The 25,179-nt window shown below is 41.6% G+C and overlaps 1 protein-coding gene across 16 annotated transcripts in view; it reads right to left on the minus strand.

The window, feature by feature from the left end:
- The window catches only part of RBFOX1 (RNA binding fox-1 homolog 1), a 957,869-nt gene that overhangs the window by 262,204 nt on the left and 670,486 nt on the right, over positions 1 to 25,179 (minus strand). For all 16 annotated transcript variants that reach the window (XM_077275267.1, XM_077275270.1, XM_077275261.1 and 13 more), the window contains exon 3: positions 14,395 to 14,538. In XM_077275267.1, the coding sequence (XP_077131382.1) occupies positions 14,395 to 14,538 (144 nt within the window). The remainder of the gene's footprint in view (positions 1 to 14,394; positions 14,539 to 25,179) is intronic.

Consider the following 25,179-nt stretch of genomic DNA (forward strand, 5'->3'; position numbering starts at 1 on the left):
GGTCAATGAGTCCATGGAGGCCATCGGACTGCAATCGGGTGACATTTAGTCCACGGAATAACAGAATGAGGAAGATAGAGATTTTCCATCCATCTTCTCTTCATCCAAAAGAATTGGATTACTCTTTGCTCACTCTCTGATTAGAGTTTGATGAGAGTGAAATTTGCATTATCAACCTTATTCTCTCATATGAGAAAATACATGGCCATCTGCACCTGCCCTAAAACTGATTTACAGAGGCTCATACAATCTCTAAGAGAGTGTGTTTCTGCTTAACTTATTTCTCTACACACTCTGCAGTATGCATATAAGAAAAGCAAGAGTGAAATGTTGACAGTTTGATAAAAATATTAGAATGCAAAATCTGTAATCCGTTATTGTTATTCTGACTGCAACAAAATAGCTTGTACTTTTACATCCCTTGGTAAATGACCTTATTACCAAAAGACATTATTTAGTCATCAGTGCAGTAAGTTTAGATGTGTTCCTTTTCAACAAACTAATTATTGTGCTATCATTAGTCTAAATGGGCCTGAGTTCTCAGCAGGAGGTGATTACAAATTATTTTTCACAGGAATAGGTAAGTTAAGGATAGGTGCGTGAGCAAGTAACAAACTATGGATCAGATGATTTTCCCCTTTACTTTAAATTAGATAATGATGTGTGCACATATATACAGAATACCTATGTATTCCGACTATTAAATAAGTTGTCTTTCTATTTACCTTCTTTACTAATGTTGTATTCTTATAAAATGTGATTTTCTGGATTTTATTTTTGATATTCGATCTCTCAATGTTAAAATTAACCTAACCTTTAAAATTATAGACTGTTCATGTCTTTGTCAGTGGGCAAACTTACAAAATCAACAAGGGATCAAATACTTATTTCCCCCACTGTATATAAGTGTTTGGTCCTTTCAATGCTCTTAGACCCTTATTTGTCCTTTAGTCATGTTAGTCATATAGTATTATTGTTTTAACTAAGTTATAAATTGCTGTTTTTGTTTAGCCCATATTAAAAAGTTGGTTACGCTTTTCAATACTTTTTCGGCAAATGTATTGCCCACATTGACTGTGAACCTACTTTTCTTCCTTTTATCAGTGCTATAAAGGAAAGCAGAAGAATTATGTATCACAAAATCACAGATACACTAGATGTAATGTCTGATTCTCAGTATCTTCTGTAGCTACTCTTTAGGGCTTGTTCACCCCATCGTATAAACTTGACGAGTGCTATCTTATTTTTTATTGGATACCACTAGGACCAATGATATTCAATGGGCAGTGCTTATGACTGATTTTTGTGAGACAAAATTTGGATACAGTACAGAGCCACAGTAAATCATCCGATTTTTAGGAACACATTACAGTTCTGAAGCATAGGAAACTGTAAATGGTCCTATAAATGATCAATAGCTGTTGAGTAAAAAAAAAATGTATTTTATATGGACAGCAAATGGATGAAAAGTGAGAAGAAATCCTTCCACTCTTCTGGATGAAAATTGGACTAATTTTTTTATACGCTCGTGTGATCCCGGCCTCTCCATTATTATAGCTTCAGCTCTTTTTGCGAGAATTAATGTCAGTTTTCTTAAGAAATCCATTGCAATACGTTTCCAACCATTTTGTAAAAATATCCAAAGTTCAATTTGTACGTCCCCTTACACACTAGATTAAAGCTGGCTGACCCTGCCTATACCTGTGGGATAGGATGACCATCAGATGTAAATTGGGGGCTCATAATTTGAATGGCTTAAATTCTAATGCCTTTTGTTCTCTAGACAGAAAAGCTAACAGTACCATGAAAAGATCCTTTTTGGGGTTACTCTACTCTCCTTAGAGAGAACACATGAATGTCCAGCCAAGTGTTCATGTGTATGGGGGAGTTGGGAATGATAGCTCTTGGCCAAAAGATGGATTGACTAACTAAGGTGTGTGGGCATTTTTAGGGTATGTTCACATGATCTAATTGCTTTTTATGGCCCAATTTTCTGAAATTGCTGTAAAATGGCTGTTTTCCTTGAAAAATTGCTATTTTTTAATCACTATTTCTGAAACCTACGCCAATAAAATGCAGCACAAATGTAATAGGTGAATTTACCCTAAAATATTCCATACTTTTCTGATATCTGTGCTGCAGGTCATTCGAAACAAATTTTATAGGTGAGGAGCTTTGACCTTTTAGTTATCCTATCCAATGTTTACTCTTTCCAGTTATATTACATATGTATGAAAATCAATACCAGATGTTATATATCCTCAAATTCACAATGATCCTCTACTGTACATGACTGATAGTTGTAAAAATGGTTGAAAGAGTATTTCACTGCTTCAGTTACAAGCATTAAGTCTTCTATTACCTATAAAGACCTCACATTTAAACTTACCAGTTCATAAAATCTTACACTACATCTCAGATGTCAACTTTTATGCTCTAATACAAAAGTATTTTTTGCCTATTCTGTTTCCCAGTAATTACGTGATAGATACACATCATTTCAGGCCTATGCAGTTGAGTCACTTTGCCATAGTTGCAGGATTGGCAGCAAGAGGAAGTTTTTTCTTGTGTCTTAGAGAAAACCTAATCTTCTCTAGCACCCTGGTGGTGAGTTTTAGACACTTTTCTAATTATGTATTTGTATTTTTCATAGCTATATATTGTTATATTGTAAATAATAATCTATTGTGAAGCCGCAAACAGATGTAATTTTAAATCAAGTAGATCCATTTGAGTCCTTTTTTTGTATTTTTTTCAAGACACCTATCTATTCGTTTTTTTGTCTCTGTCATGTTCTCAATTCTCTTTGCTAGTGTCTATTTTTGCATTTTTTAATTTTAGTGTGACCACAGAGGATGACTGAAATGTATTTAACCCCTTAGCGACCGCTGATACGCATCAAATTGGCGGCCACTGAACGGCCTTATTATATCATCGCTGTTTTAACATGGCGATTGGGAATAAAAGAATAACGCCCCCCCCCCAGAGAGTCAGAAAATCTGCAGGGTTTCAGCTACCGGGGGTAGCTAAGACCCTAATAAACATGATCAAGGCCATTTTTGGGGTCACTGATCACATTATAGTAAAAAAAAAAGTGAGATCTCGTTTAAAAATAATTCTTGTGTCCCCATGTCCCCCACGGAACCTCAGTGCACAGTACCTGTGATACTATCCCCCAGCCCTCTCCTCTTCTGAATAAAGAAAAATGGTTGGCCATGCAATATGCTTCCATTTAGATCTGCCAGCTGGTACCCGGCAACCACAGGGATTTTTTTTCTATTGGCTCCTGACTTTTGATCACGTTGATAGACCCTATAACAGCGATCAAAAGCTCAATATTTGTTAAATATGGCTGCACTTCTCTCCTTGTAGTGTATGCCTTTTCTTTTCTTGTGTTTGTTCTGGTAGAGAAAAGAGGTACTCTGCATCCAAAGTACTGTCCTGTCAGATAAAAAAAAAATCACATTTCTAGCTCAGTTTCAATGAATCCTTCCCCAATCTCCTAAATCCCCCTTTGTTCATCCCCCCAGCCCCCCATGTCATCCCCCTCGTCAGATTTCTAAAAGGTATCCTGGTCATTAAAGTGAAAATTAGCTTGGTTGTTAAGGGGTTAAAAATGTTCCCCACCCTGTAACAAATATATTGATGTTGAACACTTTTTTTATGGGACAGGGCTAAGTAATAGTGATTTGGATTGACAAAGGCATTTTTAAAAAAATTTTTTTATTAACTTATTTTTTACCTGCTAATTTTTATTTATTCATTTTATTCTTCATTTATTTTACACATCATGCCCCCCATAAAGTCATAGAAGACTTTGTAGGGTGCATTTGGATATTGAAATATTTATATTTTCATCTTATTTCCTTTGAAAACTGGGTATAGTAAATTAGTTTTAGTTACAAGGGAAATGTAATCTCCTGGCTGCACCGCGGAACTATGTGGATCTCCTATCACGCCGCAGCTTCTGCTCCCTTCCTAAACACAGCAACAATAGGATACAACAACCACACAACAAAAATGTGGTGTCAAATAGGCTAAAATATTTTGAAAGCTTGCCAGTAGGGACCTCACTCCTCTTATTAATTGTTGTATTATTTGGTATGGCTTATATTGTTTGTACACATCCCCATTGAATTGCAAAGTACTGTGGAATATGTTGTAGCTATAGAAATAAAATAATTATTAAATAATCTATCAGGTACTGCATAGTTGTGTTTTTAATTATTTTTTGCATTTCAAATTTCTAATATTTTTTTATTCTTTCTGTGATGTAATTATTGGAGGATTATGCATTATTTACAGCAACGGAAAAGCATTTAATACTTATGCTATTTTTGAAAACATCATAATGCTGAGTTGCTGACAGGTGTAACTGACTGATATAATTGTCAGTTATATTGTGACATGGATGCAACAAGTCCCAGTGTACTGTACGACTATAACAAACTAAGGCCACATTCACATGGCCAGTAACATACAGTACAGATCAAAAGTTTGGACACACCTTCTCATTTAATGATTTTTCTCTATTTTCATGACTATGAAAATTGTACATTCACACTGAAGGCATCAAAACTACGAATTAACACATGTGGAATTATATACTTAACAAAAAAGTGTGAAACAACTGAAATTATGTCTTATATTCTAGGTTCTTCAAAGTAGCCACCTGTTGCTTTGATAACTGCTTTGCACACTCTTGGCATTCTCTTGTTGAGCTTCTAGAGGTAGTCACCGGGAATGGTTTTCACTTCACAGGTGTGCCCTGTCAGGTTTAATAAGTGGGATTTCTAGCCTTATAAATGGTGTTGCAACCATCAGTTGTGCTGTGCAGAAGTCTAGTGGATACACAGCTGATAGTCCTACTGAATAGACTGTTAGAACTTGTATTATGGCAAGAAAAAAGCAGCTAATTGAAGAAAAACGAGTGGCTATCATTACTTTAAGAAATGAAGGTCAGTCAGTCTGAAAAATTGGGAAAACTTTGAAAGTGTCCCCAAGTGCAGTGGCAAAAAACATCAAGCGCTACAAAGAAATTTGCTCACATGAGGACAGCCCCAGGAAAGGAAGACCAAGAGTCACTTCTGTTTCTGAGGATAAGTTTATCCGAGTCACCAGCCTCAGAAATCCTAGGTTAACAGCACAGATTAGAGACCAGGTCACTGCCACACAGGGTTCTAGCAGCAGACACATCTCTACAACAACTGTTAAGAGGAGACTTTGTGCAGCAGGCCTTCATGGTAAAATAGCTGCTAGGAAACCACTGCTAAGGAAAGGCAACAAGCAGAAGAGACTTGTTTGGGGTAAAGAACACTAGGAATGGACATTAGACCAGTGGAAATCTGTTCTTTGGTCTAATGAGTCCAAATTTGAGATCTTTGGTTCCAACCACCGTGTGTTAGGGGTCGAGTTCCCGTCTCTGCACAGGGGGAATCTCGGGCCTTCTCCGCTGCGGTCTCCCATTCTTCTCCTGCCGCAGTGGAGTCTGCTCAGTGGAGACGTCGGTCCCAGCGACTCGCTCAGTCTGACTCTGTACAGAGAGTTGCTGCTGCTTTTCCTGCTTCTGCCATTGTAGTCAGTGCTGGGCAGCAGCGAGCAGACGCTTCTGGGACTAAGTCCTGCTTTTCTCGTTCTGAGCATGCCCAGAGTAAGATCTGTCGGTGGAGATCGAGGGTCACATGATCAGACACTGCAGCTAAGGTCCTGTAGGTGCTCACGCTCTGTGGCAGTCTCTCATTGGTCCTTCTTGGAAGGTCCTGTACGTGCTGCAACTATTTAAGGTTCACATGGCCGCACGGCCATGCGCTAGTATTGCTTTTATTTATGTACTTTGCGCCAGTGTGGTCTTGTATGAGTGTGTTCAGGGACCCGGCTGAAATAAGCCCCTAGAATGCTGGCACCTCCGGCGAGGAGTTTGTATGCTTGTGTGTTCAGGGACCTGGCCGAAATAAGCCCCTAGAATGCTGGCACCTCCGGCGAGGAGTTTCGTGTGCATGCAAGACCACTGTCTGTTCTTGTTTAGACAGTTAGCCTGTGCCTCTGTGGAGTCTAACAGGGCACAGTGCTTTGAGTTCACGGCTGCTCTGTGAAGTAACAGAGTTAGCTAACACCGCCATTTAGTTCCGCTATTTGCTAGCAGCAGGTTCTCCTGCACGGTGGACCCCGGGCTGCAAACGCATCTATCCTAATAAAATATATACTTTCATTAGGTGCGTTCCGCTAGCCCTAACATAATACTAGTGCCAGGGTCTGGCTAGTAAATGGTGGACATACAGCAATCTTTGCAGTATATCCAGCAGCTGGAGGGTAGGTTGGCGGCTCTCGAGAGGTCAACCTCAGCTGTGGATATTTCCGCAGTTGCTGTACAGGCTGCTAGCGTGGCTGCAGCAACCTTGTCCACTGCCACCCCTGTTCCGACATTTTCGCTCCTCCCGCTCCCAGAAACATTTTCTGGAGAAAGCAGATCTTGAAGGGGATTCGTGAGTCAGTGCTCTATTCACCTTGAGCTTCTGGCTGCATGTTTTCCCACAGAGCGGGCTAAGGTGGGATTTATTGTGTCCCTCTTGTCGGACAGGGCGTTGGAATGGGCTACGCCGCTGTGGGAGCGTGGTGATCTTGTGGTGCAGAGTGCTCCATTGTTTCTGAGCACTCTGAAACAGGTCTTCCTAGGACCTCAATTCACCCATGATACGGCGCTCCAACTGCTGGCATTAACTCAGGGTGAGTCCTTGGTCAGCCAATTTGCCATCCATTTCCGAACTTTAGCTTCAGAGCTGGAGTCGTAGGATAAAGCCCTTATCCCCATATTTTGGAGGGGTCTGGCTGATCACGTTAAGGATGCTCTGGCCACTAGGGAGATTCCAGCCACACTGGAGGAGTTAATAACTGTCTCTACCCGTATTGACCTCCGTTTTTACGAGCGAAGGTTAGAGCCAGCCCAGTGTAGGCAGAGGTTTTGGCTGGCTCCCACCTTTGCCAGACCTCTGGAATCCCCGGTCCTGGTTCCTGAGTCACATGAGGCCAGGGAGGTGTCACGAGCAGATTCTAAGTCCCGGACCGCTTGGGCATCCAAGGTCTGTCATGTTTGCCAGCAGTCTGGACATCTTGCCACCAGATGTTCCCAGCGGTCGAGGAAACGTCAGCCTCTAGTGGTAGTCGGTGGAGGTACTCAAGTTGCGGCAACGTTTGCCTCAAAATTGTCCTTTAAGGGGACAATTATTATTGGCTCATCTTCCCACTCAGTAGAGCTCTGCGTGGATTCTGGGGTGGAGGGCAATTTCATGTCCTCCGCCTTTGCCCAACGTCACGCAATACCCCTGGTTATGCTAGCGCAACCAGTTATGGTACGAGTGGTGAATGGGTCGACACTGCCTTCACAGATAACTCACCAAACCATTCCTTTTACTCTGTTTATGTCACCATCCCAATTCAGGAGTCAATATCTCTGCTCGTCATACCTGAGGGTATTGATGAGGTCCTGTTGGGGATACCTTGGTTACGGTACCACTCTCCACATATCGAGTGGTCTTCAGGCAGAATTTTGGGATGGGGTGAGTCTTGTGAGGGTAGGTGTCAAAGGGAGTGCGTTCAGGTTGCTACTACAGAGGTACCCGCAGATCTATCCTCTCTCCTCAAACAATACTGGTCTCATGCGGACGTGTTCTCCAAAAAGGCGGAGGAGACCCTTCCGCCTCACCGCCCCTATGACTGTCCTATTGATCTCTTGCCTGGTGCTGAGCCTCCCCGGGGTTGAGTTTATCCGTTATCTCTCCCGGAGATGGAGGCTATGTCTCAGTACATCCAAGAGAATCTGGCAAGAGGGTTCATCAGGAAGTCAGTGTCACCTGCTGGGGCTGGGTTCTTCTTTGTTTAGAAGAGGAATGGAGAACTGCATCCATGTATAGACTACAGGGGTCTTAACGCCAGCACCGTTAAGAAGAAATACCCATTATTCCTGATATCTGAGCTTTTTGATAGGCTATGGGGAGCAAGGGTATTTAAAAAATTAAATCTGCGGGGTGCTTACAACCTGATTCGCTACCGTGAGGGGGACGAATGGAAGACGGCTTTTAACACCAGGGATGGACACTATGAGTATCTGGTGATGCCCTTCGGGCTCTGTAATGCCCCAGCCATTTTCCAAGACTTTGTGAACAACATCTTCCGGGATATGCTCACCTCCTCAGTCGTAGTCTATCTGGATGATATTCTCATCTATTCTCCAGATATCGACTCCCATTGGAGAGATGTTTGCAAAGTCTTTGACCTCTTATGGGCAAATTCCCTCTACGCCAAGTTGGAGAAGTGTGTGTTTGAGCAGGATTCCTTGCCATTTCTTGGTTATATCATCTCTGCCCAGGGTTTGGCTATGGATCCTGCCAAGCTACAGGCTGTGATGGACTGGCAGGAACCCCATTCTCTTAAAGAGTTGCAGCGCTTTATGGGGTTCATTAACTACTATCGACAGTTCATTCCACACTTCTCAACGTTGGTAGCTCCCTTGGTTGCCCTTACCAAGAAGGGAGCAAATCCCAAATTGTGGTCTGAGGAGGTCTCCAAGGCCTTTAATTCCATAAAGTCACACTTCGCTAGCGCTCCCATCCTACATCGCCCCGATGTAGACAAACCATTTATCATGGAGGTGGATGCCTCATCTGTTGGTGCTGGAGCAGTCCTCTTCCAAAAAGATGCTCAAGGTCGGAAGCATCCTTGCTTCTTCTTTTCAAAGACCTTCTCACCAGCAGAGAGGAATTATTCCATCGGGGACAGGGAGTTGCTGGCCATGAAGTTGGCCTTCTCAGAGTGGAGACATCTCTTGGAGGGAGCTCGTTTTCCTTTCGAAGTCTTCACAGACCATAAAAATTTGGTGTACCTGCAGACAGCCCAGCGGTTAAATTCTCGCCAGGCCAGATGGTCCTTGTTCTTCTCCTGGTTTCATTTCACCCTATATTTTCTTTCTGGGGAGAAGAACATTCGTGCCGACGCTCTCTCTCACTCCGTTGTGTCATCTGTGGAGGAGGAAGAGGAGCCTCGGCTTATTGTCCCCACTGAGAGCCTGAGAACCGTAGCTCTGGTTTTGCTAGAGTCTGTGCCTCCGGCCAAGACATTTATACCATCCAGTTTGCGACCAGAGGTTCTCTTGTGGGCTCATTCGTTCAGGGTGGGTGGACATTTTGGGACAAAAAGGACATCTGAGCTGTTGGCGAGGATGTATTGGTGGCCACATTTGGTCCTTGATGTCAGGGATTATATTCTGGCGTGTGTCTCCTGCGCCAAAAATAAGTCTCCTCGACAACGGCCAGCTGGGTTACTCTATCCATTGCCGGTGGCAGACAGGCCCTGGGAGATGGTCGGGATGGACTTTGTGGTGGGTTTTCCCAAGTCTTGGGGCTGTACCATAATTTGGGTTATCACCGATCACTTCTCCAAAATGGTGCATTTGGTGCCGCTTCCGCGGTTACCTTCGGCATGGGCCTTGGCAGCGTTGTTCATAAAGCACATCTTTCGCCTACACGGTATGCCAGACAAGATTGTCAGTGACCGGTGTCCCCAGTTTGTGTCTCGGTTCTGGAGAGAGCTTTGTCGTCTTCTCAGCATTGAGTTAAATCTCTCTTCCGCATATCATCCCGAGACGAATGGATTGGTAGAGAGGGCCAATCAGACCTTGGTCACATATCTGCGACATTTTGTCTCAGCCAGGCAGGATGACTGGGCATCCTTGCTACCATGGGCAGAGTTTGCGCTGAACAATGCGGTTGCCGACTCCACTGGACAAACCCCATTCCTCCTCAACTATGGTCAGCATCCGCGGGTACCTGTGCCTATGCCCGTGTCTTCTGCCGACTCCAGGGTGGCAGACTGGGCTGTGGAAGCACGGGATATTTGGGACCGCACTCAGGATGACATTCAGGCCTCCAAGGAGAAAATGAGGTCCTCCGCCGATGCACATCGGCGCCCCGCTCCGACTTTTGCTCCCGGTGACTTAGTGTGGCTTTCCGCCCGTAACATCAGGCTGCGAGTTGAGTCCACTAAGTTTGCACCTCGCTACTTGGGCCCTTTCAAGGTCCTCGAACAGGTTAACCCTGTGGTCTATCGTTTAGCCCTTCCGCCACGCCTGGGTATCATCGACACCTTTCATTTGTCCCTCTTGAAACCTGTATACATGTCCTGGTTTTCCGAGTCATGTGCTGGGACATCGGGTTCGTCTACGGACGATTACGAGGTGAACGCTATTTTGGGGTGCAAGGTGGTTCATGGCAAAAAATTTTATTTGGTGGACTGGAAGGGTTACGGTCCTGAAGATAGGTGCTGGGAGCCTGCTGAGCGCATTTGGGCTCTGCAGCTCATTGCTGCCTTCGAGCGTAGCGAGGTCCAAGGAGGGGGGCCCTAGGAGGGGAGGTAATGTTAGGGGTCGAGTTCCCATCTCTGCACAGGGGGAATCTCGGGCCATCTCCGCTGCGGTCTCTCATTCTTTTCCTGCCGCAGTGGAGTCTGCTCAGCGGAGACGTCGGTCCCAGCGTCTTGCTCAGTCTGACTCTGTACAGAGAGTTGCTGCTGCTTTTCCTGCTTCTGCCATTGTAGTCAGTGCTGGGCAGCAGCGAGCAGACGCTTCTGGGACTAAGTCCTGCTTTTCTCATTCTGAGCATGCCCAGAGTAAGATCTCTCAGTGGAGATCGAGGGTCACATGATCAGACACTGCAGCTAAGGTTCTGTAGGTGCTCACGCTCTGTGGCAGTCTCTCATTGGTCCTTCTTGGAAGGTCCTGTACGTGCTGCAACTATTTAAGGTTCGCATGGCCGCACGGCCATGCGCTAGTATTGCTTTTATTTATGTACTTTGCGCCAGTGTGGTCTTGTATGAGTTTGTTCAGGGTCCCAGCTGAAATAAGCCCCTAGAATGCTGGCACCTCCGGCGAGGAGTTTGTATGCTTGTGTGTTCAGGGACCTGGCCGAAATAAGCCCCTAGAATGCTGGCACCTCCGGCGAGGAGTTTCGTGTGCATGCAAGACCACTGTCTGTTCATGTTTAGACAGTTAGCCTGTGCCTCTGTGGAGTCTAACAGGGCGCAGTGCTTTGAGTTCACGGCTGCTCTGTGAAGTAACAGAGTTAGCTAACCCCGCCATTTAGTTCCGCTATTTGCTAGCAGCAGGTTCTCCTGCACGGTGGACCCTGGGCTGCAAACGCATCTATCCTAATAAAATATATACTTTCATTAGGTGCGTTCCACTAGCCCTAACACCGTGTCTTTGTGCAACACAGAAAAGGTGAATGGATGGACTCTACATGCCTGGTTCCCACCGTGAAGCATGGAGGAGGAGGTGTGATGGTGTGGGGGTGCTTTGCTGGTGACACTGTTGGGGATTTATTTAAAATTGAAGGCATACTCAACCAGCATGGCTACCACAGCATCTTGCAGCGGCATTCTATTCCATCCGGTTTGCATTTAGTTGGACCATCATTTATTTTCCAACAGGACAATGACCCCAAACACACCTCCAGGCTGTGTAAGGGCTATTTGACCAAGAAGGAGAGTGATGGGGTGCTACGCCAGATGACCTGGCCTCCACAGTCACTAGACCACTCCTGGTTTTGGCTTACAAATACTGACCTAATATTGAATGTGTGAACGTGACCTAGCACAGCTACTCAGATCTTAGTTCCGGTCTACTAGGCTGTCTGTAGGCAGACTTATCCAACACTGCTAATGGTCAAAAAACTTAGAGTGACATTGAATTCTACTAACATTTTTTAAAAATCTGTATTTGCCAAAATGCTGATTTTTTGTAATTCACTTCTGCGTGGATCCAGCAAAATGTCAGTTGTTGTCCATCATTTTCCTTAGCCATAATAGGCAATCAAAAGGTTAAAAAAATACAAAAATCCTTATATTAAGATCACTGCTTGCCTCTTTGGCATTTATGTTACCACCACAAGTCAGATCCTTAGCACGTCTTCTGATCCAGCGCTGCTCATTCTTTGGGCCTCTCATGTTTTGCTCACTTTCTTGGTGTCATGGTGCCCAAGATAGAATTTGTGCATGCCATTGAAAGGTCATGGTGTAGGTTATGACATCATGACACTGGTGACCTCCCATGTGCTAACGCAGAACACTCCTAGACATCATTACAATTGGAAGTCCAGCACAGTGCGAGAGAACAGAAGATTCCAATGCAAGCGGTAGAGGATCAGAAGATGTGGCAAGGATCTCTCAGGTTGTGGTGAACACTGGAAATTATGTAGGTGAACAGAAGGTGAATGCAACTATTTGTTTTATTTTTTATATATTGTTTAACATGGTATGGGGTCTGAAGAGAATGCTTAGTATAATAATACATTTGTGGAGAATAACTTCTGAAATGAATTTCTCGGGAACAAATGCACAAACAATTGAATTCAGATTTTGCCTACTCTGCTCATCCCTATTCCCTATTCAGTGTTAAGATAATGTAAGGAAATTTTCCTGCATGTCTGAAGATCTCATGATGTCATGGTAGCGTTTATTTTGGTGAAGCTATATCTGTGACAGGGTGAAGCAATATTTTATTAAGTGGGGCTCTTAGTTGACTCACACACTTGCAATAGACATAAGCCTTTCCAAGGATGTGAAGAATGTACTCTGTTCTGATCATTGATATATTGCTATCTCATAATCTGTCTCTTCCTTTGAGATGTCATCCTACTATTAGTTTTGAGTTTTTATTTTGAAATAACAATCCTCCTTATCGCTGTAAATATTGTGTTCATGTGCTTTCTAAATTTGGAGTAGATTACTATTTTTGTTTTATTGATTTTTTACAACCTTTTTACTGGTTTCTTAGTTCTTTTCTTCAGAACAAACATGAAACTGAAGAAACTATTTCTTAATGACCACGAAGAACAGTTATATTGGAGAAATAAAGGACATGAACTAGATCGATAACTACATAGCAATGCTGAATATGTCAATAGAGAAAGGCTACATTTGATGTAATTTGTGGTTTTCAATGATCATACAAGCCAATATACTGCATGTATGGAGAACACTAAAGGTAAGGCAAAGACTTGGTCATTTGGAAATATATGTCTGAGACTCTACACTTACTGCTTTCAAAATAAATCAACACCCTGTTTTAATTATCTCAAATAAACTGGAAAATTGGCAATTGAGATGAAACCTTATAAGCCTAAAATGTTAAGGGATTGTCAAGCCTTTACAATTATCCTAAGCTTTACTGAACTGACTTGGAGTCTATTGGAATTAAATCTAGATAGCACATAGCTGGATTTTCTAGGACATCCAGGAGATTTAATCTTGTAGCTAATGAAATCTTCAAGAATTGATTTAGAAGTAGTTGTCAACCCTATGTGCACGTGTAAAATTCCATCAGTCAACCTCTATAATACATCACCTCTACACTAACAAGTTAAAGGCTGTGTATGGGACTGCTTCTTGATGAATCCTGAGGCAGTATGATCATGGAGGACACATTGATTTACTTTTCTTTCTTTAAATGCTGATTAAAGTAACAACAAAGTAACATAATAGGCCAAGATTGTCTAGAGTGATGAAGCAAGTCTTAAAGGGCATCTGTCAGTAGAATCAACCCCCCTAGTCTATCTATATGGGCACACAGGTCATAGGAAGCTGAATAAAGTGAATCATTGATATCTGTGCTACAATGTCTTATTCCAGCAAAATACATGTTTTCTGATATGTAAATGAGCTGTTCAGAGCTATGGGATAGATCCTGATCTGCATGATTATCCGCCTCTAGGGATTATGATAAATGAAAGGAGGCATTACCAGTATGATGTTTAATGGCTGCTCTCTGCTCATCTGAGCTCACTGCAGAGCTGTGTGTGACTATAACTGACACATCTGCAGGTTCCTCTCAGCTTCCATCTCACAAGCAGACGGGGCTGCAATACTGTTACAATACAGCAGAGCTGTGAGAACTGCAGCAAATGTGTTTGTAAGAAGACACAGTTCAGTTCTTCTGTTGTGTGGTGGCTACATGCCTCACACTGGTAACTCCCCCTTTCATTTCATAATAATCTCTGGAGTCAAATTCTCAGTGTCCGGCCCATAGTCCTGAACAGCTCATTTACATATAAGAAAAACTTGAATTTTCTCGGGAAAAAGACATTGGATCACATATATTAAGATATCATTGTATCCATCTTCCTATGACCTTCATGGCCATATAAAAGGCTTAGGAGGGTTGAGCCTACTGACAGATACTCTTTAAAAGGAATGTGTCTACATACTACAGTTGTTGTTTTTTATTACCCCCTAGAGTATCAAGTTGATGGTGCATGGCCTAAAAAATAGTTATATTGCTTAACAAGAAAGCATTTTTATGCTAAATATAATTATTCAAACCATCAAGTAAAAATTCACAATTTTACTTACCCCAAACATTTGTCTAAGGTCTGGATCTCTAAATCTGAAAGGAATATTCGAAACATGGAGTCTCTTCGGTTGTGTTTTGTTTTCTGTGTTTTCAGAAGACTGTGTCTGTTGTTGTCCATCAGTCTGTGCTGACTCATCTGTTTGCTGTAATATAAAAACATATCAAATTAAATTATTGGGAAATAATATTAAAATCAAAAATAAAATGTTGATTCTAGCCTTATTATTTTAGACAAAGGATACATTATATTGAATATAATGTCCAAAGAAAAAGCATTTTTTAGAATAAATGGCAGTTATGTGAGTACTAGCAGCTATTGAAAAGTGGGATACTATGTGATATTGAGCAGCAACCTTTTTTCTAATATTAACCCATTTGACAATTTGATATTTTATGACCAGTTTGTTTCTGGATTATTTTGTTTTGTTTTGTTTTGTTTTGTTATCTGGATATTTTGGGGAGGAGAAGAGGACAGGAACTATTATAAAAGAGCTTGTCTGGTCTTCTGATGAATGTCTGAACTCACTGTATGTGACTGCAGACTACTGAATTCTTAAAGCGTGCTCGCTGCACGCTGTCAGGATTCTCCAATGTTGCTGATGGGAGCGGGCAATCAACTGACCACAAGTATGTATTATAATCACGTGCCAACTAGACATGTTGGGCCTCTGTCAATACGAGTGAATCGAATGAGACTGAGCACATCTACTCAGAATGTGGTCAGGAGTATACAAATCTCATACTTGCAGTAGGAGGCCACAACTCTCATTGACAACACCGGTGAATTCTGACAGCATGTGACACATACACAGTAAGGATTTAGAAGTATGGAATCACATGGAGTGACTGCAGACTTTCACCAGAAGACCAGACAAGGCCTTTAAGGAGACTAGCTATACACATAGGCCTGGCAATTTTCCATAGCAAGAAATCTTACATCAATTAACAGAGATATTATCCAAACTAGACTCATCTACAGAAAAGTGTTTTAATGTGATGCCCCCTGATCACTGTAGAGCAGGGTGTGGCTGGTTGAGCAAGAAGCCATTTTATTGGAAGCTATAGCTATACAGTGGCAAGAGATGATTAGATGGCTCAAGACTGTCTTTACCAGAAAATTTTGGCCCTGCAACAACATGACTGGCATACGGTATGCTAGTTTTACTGAAGGATGCACTAGAGTAAGAAGCATTCATTTTTCAAAACGGTAATGGCATAAAAAATCCAAAAGGCACAAAAATTCTAGTTAACTACAATGAGTAACTATATTGTGAGATTTCACTATTTCTGGCAAAAACAATTTGATGAATCTTGGCTTTAGTATTTTCAGTCATTTCGGGTTCAACGTAGCACACTTAATGATTTCTTCACTAATGGATAATTTTTTCATTTGGTCGAAGATCAGATATTGGCCAACCAGTAATATATAGTTCTTAGGTCACTGCTTGGTCTCTAGAGATACATACCACCATACAGATAGAATACATCAGGCTAATAACTGCATTGTGGATTCTAAGTCATTCAAAAGACAATAATGCCTTCACTGTGATCTAGACTTTGCCCAATCACAACTTTACCATTGTTAGCCATCTTTCGCATAAAACATTCATGTTGTATTTTTTTTAATTATCTATATTTAAGGTTACATGTTCTTCAAGAAATAAAAAAAGCTTTTGATATAGCAAAATATTAAAAATTAAACCAAACATACATTAGTTATGTGACGTCTAATTTAAGTATAAAGCATACAAGATTTCACATTTATTTCAATAGTGTACAATACAAATTTTTTAGCCTTCATTTAATTTGGCAGCAATCCATTTATGTGATTACGTGCAGTTTCATAAGAAGCCTGATCTATCTTTCTAAGAGATTTGAAGAATGTAAATAAGTGCTAAGTTACACAATTATAAAATTACATACTGTAAGAAGTTTTTCTATTGAGACACTACCAACGCCAGACAATTACTATTTTGCTGTATCGTTTGCATCTATATTTAATGTAAATATAACTCTGCTCTGATGTAATTACTCTGAAAATTCATATTTTACTTTCCCCAGGTTTGTTTGTATCAGCCTTTGCCAACATTTGCCAGCTGGCTTTACACTCAAAATAATGTTTTCAAGCTGTAATATGGTATAGAAGAATAATTTAATAAGGCTTCCTGGTTATAAATTTATGTGTAATGTTACTATGCAATGTGCTCTGTTTTCCTATATCAATCCAAGACATTTTATATTAATATTTTGCATCACACATAGTCAATATACATACATACAAACAGCGATTTTTTAATAGTATAGTTGCTCTCGTATATGTTTGGATTTTTAACACTATGTCCTTCTGTAAATGTCATCATCATTGAAAATGAAAAAGAGGTACTATTAAAAAAAACAGCTTGTGTGTTATGTTAAAGTTGTAGACTATTCATTTTGCTTCATTATATTAACAGCCTTGTTTGTGAAACTAAAGATAACCTATCACCAAATTTTTCATGTTGAACTGGACACACTATGTAATAGCGACTGTAAAGTAAATAAAACATTTTTTTTCTTCGGTTCTCCATTGTTGAGACATTTGCAATTAAAAGTATTGTCATCTAAGGAGTAAACTTTTGTCCATGTCCAAGTGAGCATCATCAGATAGCAACTGATACAGAGAGAGAATGTACAGGACCCCAGTGAAAATACCCACTTGGAGCTAACTAAAGTTAACGTAATAGGTGCTAGATACGTTGATTTATAATACCTCCTGTGAGGATATGGCCACTTACTAAAGACTATTGGACAAATGGACATAGAGCGGAGTCCACAGATCAAAGAGATAGACCTTTCCCAGCACAGAGCACCGGTTGCATTGATATTGATGTGTTATATTAGATATTTTCTTGCTGTGTTTTATTAGTGATTTTCTTGCTCATCAGTTCATTCTCAGGAATCAATGTTCACATTCAGTGGCAGTGATCAGAGGAAGACGAGCAGGCTAGATATTATGTTAACCTCAACTCAACTCTCAGACCTACTGCCAGTTTCTGGAAGACAACTTCTTCAAGCAGTGGAACAGGAAGAAGTTGGTATCGTTCAAGATAAACATGATTTTCATGCAGCACTATGCTCCATCACATGCCCCAACTACTCCACAGCGTGGCTGGCCAGTAACGGTCTCAAAGAAGAAAAAATAATGACATGGCCCCCTTGTTCACCTGATCTGAACCCCATAGAGAACCTGTGGTCCCTCATAAAATGTGAGATCTACAGGGAGGGAAAAGAGTCCACCTCTCGGCACAGTGTCTGGGAGGCTGTGGCGGCTGCTGCACGCAATGTTGATCGTAAACAGATTAAGCAACTGACAGAGTCTATGGATGGAAGGCTGTTGAGTGTCATCATAAAGAAAGGTGGCTATATTGGTCACTAATTTTTTTTTTTTTTTTTTTGCATGTCAGAAATGTTTATTTCTAAATTTTCTGCAGTTATGTTGGTTTACCTGGTGAAAATAACCAAGTGAGATGGGAATATATTTGGTTTTTATTAAGTTGCCTAATAATTCTGCATAGTAATAGTCACCTGCACAAACAGATATCCTCCTAAGATAGCCAAATCTAAAAAAACCAACTCCAACTTCCAAAAATATTAAGCTTTGCTATTTATGAGTCTTTTGGGTTGATTGAGAACATAATTGTTGATCAAAAATAAAAATGATCCCCTAAAATACAACTACTAATAATTCTGCACGCAGTGTACTGACTAGAGATGCCAAAAGCTGTGGGCCAACCAAAAGTTGGGAGACAGTAGTTATCGCCTGGTACGGCAGACATTGAATGTTGGCCATCTACCTGGATTTGTTGTACAACCCTGGATGTATGGAATACAATAGTTGCATCGATAACATGCCTCGGTGATTTTTATAACCAACTACCTCAGATCGTCACACCTCCTCAACAGAGAGGTGAAATAAAAAAACAATCAAAATGTTTTCTTTCGCTCTGCAGCTAGTACTACATAGCGTTTCCACTTCAGAATGTACAATTTGGTAACAAGCCCTCTTTAAAATAAATAGGAAACGTTTGCTATTCCACCTGGTCAAATTCTGTAGGTAGGACTCTATAAAGAACAACTATATAAAAATAGTTTGCATCATTCTCCAGGAAACCATGATTGACAATCGGCTACATCATAGTATAGTGGCTTCAGAGCTGAGTAAACTGTATGTTACGTCTAAGGGGACATTGCCAGATATTTTTATATGGGGGCATAGATTTATTCATTTGTATGACGTTAACCATTCATATGCTGGCAACAACAAACTGGGGAATAAAGAACATGCCACCACACTAGGTAAGGGCAAGTTTCTCAGTCTAATCTCCTCCCCGATCTCAATGGAGAGCTGTGAGTGATTACTAAGTGCAAATAAAGAAGAAATGACTGACATTGATCAGCTTTCATATCATGACGTCTTGAATCCACTGTGATCCCCTACTGTAATGTCAGTATTGTCTTTTGCTTCCTCCCCTTCCCAGGAGATGTGGTATGCTACGTACATGGTCAGTCACAGTCAATTTTTAAAATGAATTTTCGTTTGTGGGAAAACCCTTTTAATGTGACCGGCTTCCTCTGCCTATAGACATGTCGCTCCTCTGCAGCCGAGATCAGCCGAATGATTCACTGCACCTGTGCGTAATTCACACAGGTGCAGTAAATCATACCGCCGCCATCTCTGTGCAGACAGATAGAGGTGGTCACATTAAAACTGTGCATGCGCTCCTCCTGTACAAAAATGGCGGCAGTCAGTGAATCATTCGGCTGATCCCAGTGGCGGCGTGTTCGCAATGGTGTTCTGTTGGTGGTGCCATGCAAGAGGCTGCATGAGTGTGTGAGTGTGAGTGTGTGACTGTGAGAGTGTGAGTGTGAGAGTGTGAGTGTGAGTGTGAATGTGAATATGAGTCTGAGTGTGAGACTGTGAGTGTGATTGTGAGAGTGTGTGAGTGTGTGAGTGTGTGAGTGTGAGTGTGTGAGTGTGTGAATGTGAGTCTGTGAGTGTATGAGTGTGTGAGAGTGTGTTAGTGTGTGAGTGTGTGAGATTGTGTACATGAGAATGTGTGTGGTGCGTACGGCATATAGAGTGTGTGTGCATGTGGTGCGACAGTGTTCTGCTGGTGGTACCACGCAATAGGTTGATACCAGCAGCAGTTTCCATATTGAGACACCCATCTCTTGGGTCTCCCAATATGGCGGTCGGTGAACTTCCTCCACTTGGAATTCTGGGATACGGTGAAATATGGACAGAACAGGAAATGAAAACATTACAAGGCAATTATATAAATAGATACCAATATATATATTTACCAATATATAAGTCTGGAACCGCATTCCATTTTACCGTGAGACTATCTTTCTGATTTCTGTAATAATGTATTTGAATAATACACCATTTTGTACAGATTAATCGTTTTTCTTACGTGTGTCTTGGTGATTATGCTGTCAATGCATTTTGTAGTACTTGAAGTGGAACATATCATTTGTCATTTCATCAAAAAGGTCATGTCCACTCATTTTCTGCATGACTCTCTTCAGATCTACTAGTGTGCTGTTGAGATTAACTTTCTAATTTAAAAACCCAGACAAACAAGTATTTATATTAGAACATTATTGATGAGCAATGTCTGGGGAGCTATGGCTACAGTATCAGCCAGTCATCGTGCAGCGACTGTGACAAGAAAATCACTTGCACATAAGCATATAAAGTGTTCACGAAATTGCTTGGCTCATGAAATTGTCTTTTCTGAAGAAATAAAACGCAGATATGATGTATGTTCATAACCTGACATGTTTTAATATCACATATTGAAACTGATGCAAAATTGCAGAATCTTTAAAATACTTTTTTTTTGACAACTGGTTTTAGGTTACTATAATCATGTGCAACTTTGCAACATTTCACATTGATGTACAGCATTTAAGATAGAATATGGAGCAAAAAATGAATAGACAGGTTAAATAAAACCTACATTCTTGTGTCTACAGCCTTTATGTCATCCTTTAATGCTTCTTTTGAAAGCTAAAAAAAAATTGTGTGGGGAATTTATTAATGGGTCAAGAAGTTTTTCTTTCATGCAAAATGCGTCAGATAGGCTTCAAGACCATTTTCCAGTAATTGATTAGTCTCTGGTCTTTTCTTAGACGTCAGAAACCAATTGGAAGCAGTAAACTGCAAATTCTCAAGAAAGGAACTATTCTCCAAATGAATCAATGAAGCACAACGTAAAGTTTTCCATGCCTATAAGATATCTGTTGACTGAACAAATGTCTGTCAAGTAGGGTGCTATCAGTGGCCTCCTTATTAATAAAATAGCTTGCTAAGCCAGAAAAAATTAGGACCTATTTAGTGATGAACTGAATGTGGTCAATTTATCCCATGGATTTACCCATTGGAGTTGGAATTAGAGTTGAGCAGATCGATTTGTGGATGATTAATCTTTGAGTAGAATTTCCTGAAATTTGAAGATTCTATGAAATTTGAACACTCTGCAATTCAATTCATGAAGTTCAGCACCCCCAATAAAGTTTGCCATGACATCAGGTTTGGCTTCCACATAATTCCTTGCAGCTGTTACATCAGATAACACTGGTCAACAGCATTTTTGGTGCCAAAGATATTTCATCGAATTTAGGGTATTTTTGGGGTGCTGATTCTGAATATGTCATCAGTTTTGCCAGATTGGCTCAAGTTTTTGAGATTTTTGGTATCTTATTTATAGCACTTGTTGGTAAATGCGACGCATCATCTCATTAATTTCTTTGGATTAGTACTTGAACTGAGCAGTTCTCAATATAGTTTTGTGTTAATTAGTGTTCTAAAAGTTGGTTCATAGCTTGATTTTTGCACTAACTTTATGTTGTTGTCTGTTTTCCAGTGAAAAGCATGAACTCATCAAGAAGAAGTTGTCTTAACGATCCAGACTCATTCTGTTACATTTGTGGTGAATACACACTGCCAAAACATAGAAGAAACATAACAGACTTCGTAAAAAAAGTGTATTTTGCCTATTTTGGGGTTATGCTTGGGGACCAAGACAAGTTTTGGGCACCACACATAGTGTGCAAAGCATGTATCGAATTATTACGAAAATGGAGCAAAGGACAAAGAAAAAGCTTCAAATTTGGTGTTCCAATGGTGTGGAGAGAGCCAAAAAATCATCATGATGACTGTTATTTATGGTAAACACAGGTACAGGCACATCTTCACAATGAGGGACAGGCCTTCTTGCAGATTCCATGTTACTCCCATTTTCGTTTCTTATGCTTATTGAATCCTTGCACTTGCACTGCACAGAAATAACAGTCATCATGATGATTTTTTGGCTCTCTCCACACCATTGGAACACCAAATTTGAAGCTTTTTCTTTGTCCTTTGCTCCATTTTCGTAATAATTCGATACATGCTTTGCACACTATGTGTGGTGCCCAAAACTTGTCTTGGTCCCCAAGCATAACCCCAAAATAGGCAAAATACACTTTTTTTACGAAGTCTGTTATGTTTCTTCTATGTTTTCGCAGTGTGTAATCACCACAAATGTAACAGAATGAGTCTGGATCGTTAAGACAACTTCTTCTTGATGAGTTCATGCTTTTCACTGGAAAACAGACAACAACATAAAGTTAGTGCAAAAATCAAGCTATGAACAAACTTTTAGAACACTAATTAACACAAAACTATATTGAGAACTGCTCAGTTCAAGTACTAATCCAAAGAAATTAATGAGATGATGCGTCGCATTTACCAACAAGTGCTATAAATAAGATACCAAAAATGTCAAAAACTTGAGCCAATCTGGCAAAACTGATAGCATATTCAGAATCAGCACCCCAAAAATACCCCAAATTCATTAAAATATTTTGGACACCAGAAAAAAAATTTTTTTTTGTTGACCTGTGTAATCTAACCCAGGCGAGACTATGACAACCAGTATAAAAGATGAGGTCCTGCCAAGCAGGGCCATTTTAGGCTTTTCCAGAGCATAGTTAGGAGGTCAGAGCGCACAACTAATTACACATAGGGATGAAAAAAGCCTAATGTGAATGAGAGATACTAATGCAGTACTGAATAACACTGGAAATAAAGGTGGTGGTCTAAGACTGAATAATAATCCACAGATTCAAGTGGGTAATGTTTCTCCTTGCAGAAAGTGACATGTAAAGCCTGGCACGCCAAAGTGAGGAGACTTTTAAGCCTTGCAATGCTCCTCTGGGAAATGAAATATGAAAATTGATTCTTCAGAGAGGAAGAGGACTAAAACTCTAGTGTCATGGGTGTATTAGGTGTAACAGACAGTCATCCTGGATCTGGCTGTAGAAGGTCTTTGCGTTTGGCTCATGCACCTTGATTTTTGCATCTCTGTTATAGAGCAATATCATTCTCCCTCTAAGACCCATAGTTACCTCCACCTTTTGCTGCTAATTACACACCTGTGCTGTAGGTTTACATACATTCAATTGCTGCAACATGGTGCTGGTGTTAGCTCTTACTTGTCTCTGTCTAGTTTAAAGTAGTAACAGTCGGCTAGTTCCTTCTTAGAGTACTCTTGGAGGCTTGCTGGTGTGACATCTCGGTTGTCTTCTCAAGCTAAGTGTTCCCCTCATTCCTCTACCCTCTCTGTCTTTAGTTGTAGTGGAAACAGACTAGTTTCCACCCAATCCCCTCCCTATCCAGGGCATATTGCTAGGGTCAAGCAGGTATTAGGTTCCTGCTCGGTGACAATTGTAGAACCTATATAGGGACAGTCAGGGCAGACGGGGGTGATTTTAGATCTGCCTAGGGGTTTCCACTTCCAACTTCCCCAGTGTTTGGGCTCCTCCCTCTCTCTCCCCTTTGCTATGCACTTATCTATCCTTCACCCAGTGTGACATCTAGTTCCACCTATTAGAAGTAGCAATCCTAAAAGTCAATATGAACCCTTTAACGAGTCTTGCCACATGACTTAGGATAACAGCCAAGCAAGAATTTCAATTTCAGACACTGTGTTACGGGGTACTGCTCCTAGTTAGGGCAAAATGTGAGATCTGGCTTCACTGGGTGAGAGGTGTCTGATTGGAATCCATGAAAAACAGATCTCACAACTTGCACTGACTAAAGGCAATACCCTGAAACACAGTGACTGAAATTGAGATTCTGGTTTTGCTTTTATCCTTAGTCATGTGGCTGTGGCAAGGCTCATTAAAGGGTTGTTATTGACTTTTAGGATTGCTAGTTCCATTAGGTGGCACTAGAGTTCTACTCCTCTTCCTCCCTAAAGAGACAATTTGCATAAAAGATTCAAGTGACAGAAGTGCTAGAGCTGTATAGGCACTCCGTGTGACCATGGATTGATCTCAGATATACTGCAGTCACAGGACATTAATAATGACCTTTTTTAATTCTTCACACACCGCAAACAAGGAGGGTAATATGCAGTGCTAATTTTGCTACTAAATAGTGTTGAGCATTCCGATACTGCAAGTATCGGGTATCGGCCGATACTTGCTGTATCGGAATTTCCGATACCGAGATCCGATACTTTTGTGGTATCGGGTATCGGGTATCGCAACAACATTAATGTAATAATGTGTAAAAAAGAGAATTAAAATAAAAAATATCGCTATACTCACCTGTCCGACGCAGCCGGGACCTCAGCGAGGGAACCGGCAGCGTTGTTTGTTTAAATTTCGCGCTTTTACTTGGTTACGTGAAGTCCCGGCTTGTGATTGGTCAGTGCGGCCATGTTGCCGGGACGCGGACCAATCACAGCAAGCCGTGACGAAATTACGTCACGGCTTGCTGTGATTGGTCCGCGTCCCGACAACATGGCCGCCATTAACCAATCACAAGCCGTGACGTCACGGGAGGCTGGACATGCGCGTATTTTGAAAAGCGCGCGTGTCCAGCCTCCAGTGACGTCCCGGCAACATGGCCGCCATTAACCAATCACAAGCCGGGACGTCACGGGAGGCTGGACATGCGCGTATTTTGAAAAGTGCGCGTGTCCAGCCTCCCGTGACGTCACGGCTTGTGATTGGTCAGGGCGGCCATGTTGCCGGGACGCGGACCAATCACAGCAAGCCGTGACGAAATTACGTCACGGCTTGCTGTGATTGGTCCGCGTCCCGGCAACATGGCCGCCATTAACCAATCACAAGCCGTGACGTCACGGGAGGCTGGACATGCGCGTATTTTGAAAAGCGCGCGTGTCCAGCCTCCAGTGACATCCCGGCAACATGGCCGCCATTAACCAATCACAAGCCGGGACGTCACTGGAGGCTGGACACGCGCGCTTTTCAAAATACGCGCATGTCCAGCCTCCCGTGACGTCACGGCTTGTGATTGGTTAATGGCGGCCATGTTGCCGGGACGCGGACCAATCACAGCAAGCCGTGACGTAATTTCGTCACGGCTTGCTGTGATTGGTCCGCGTCCCGGCAACATGGCCGCCCTGACCAATCACAAGCCGGGACCTCACGTAACCAAGTAAAAGCGCGAATTTTAAACAAACAACGCTGCCGGTTCCCTCGCTGAGGTCCCGGCTGCGTCGGACAGGTGAGTATAGCGATATTTTTTATTTTAATTCTTTCTTTTACACATTTATATGGATCCCAGGGCCTGAAGGAGAGTTTCCTCTCCTTCAGACCCTGGGAACCATCAGGAATACCGTCCGATACCTGAGTCCCATTGACTTGTATTGGTATCGGGTATCGGTATCGGATTGGATCCGATACTTTGCCGGTATCGGCCGATACTTTCCGATACCGATACT

Source organism: Ranitomeya variabilis, chromosome 7 (assembly GCF_051348905.1).
Source record: "Ranitomeya variabilis isolate aRanVar5 chromosome 7, aRanVar5.hap1, whole genome shotgun sequence".
In the NCBI taxonomy this organism is placed as follows: Eukaryota; Metazoa; Chordata; class Amphibia; order Anura; family Dendrobatidae; genus Ranitomeya; species Ranitomeya variabilis.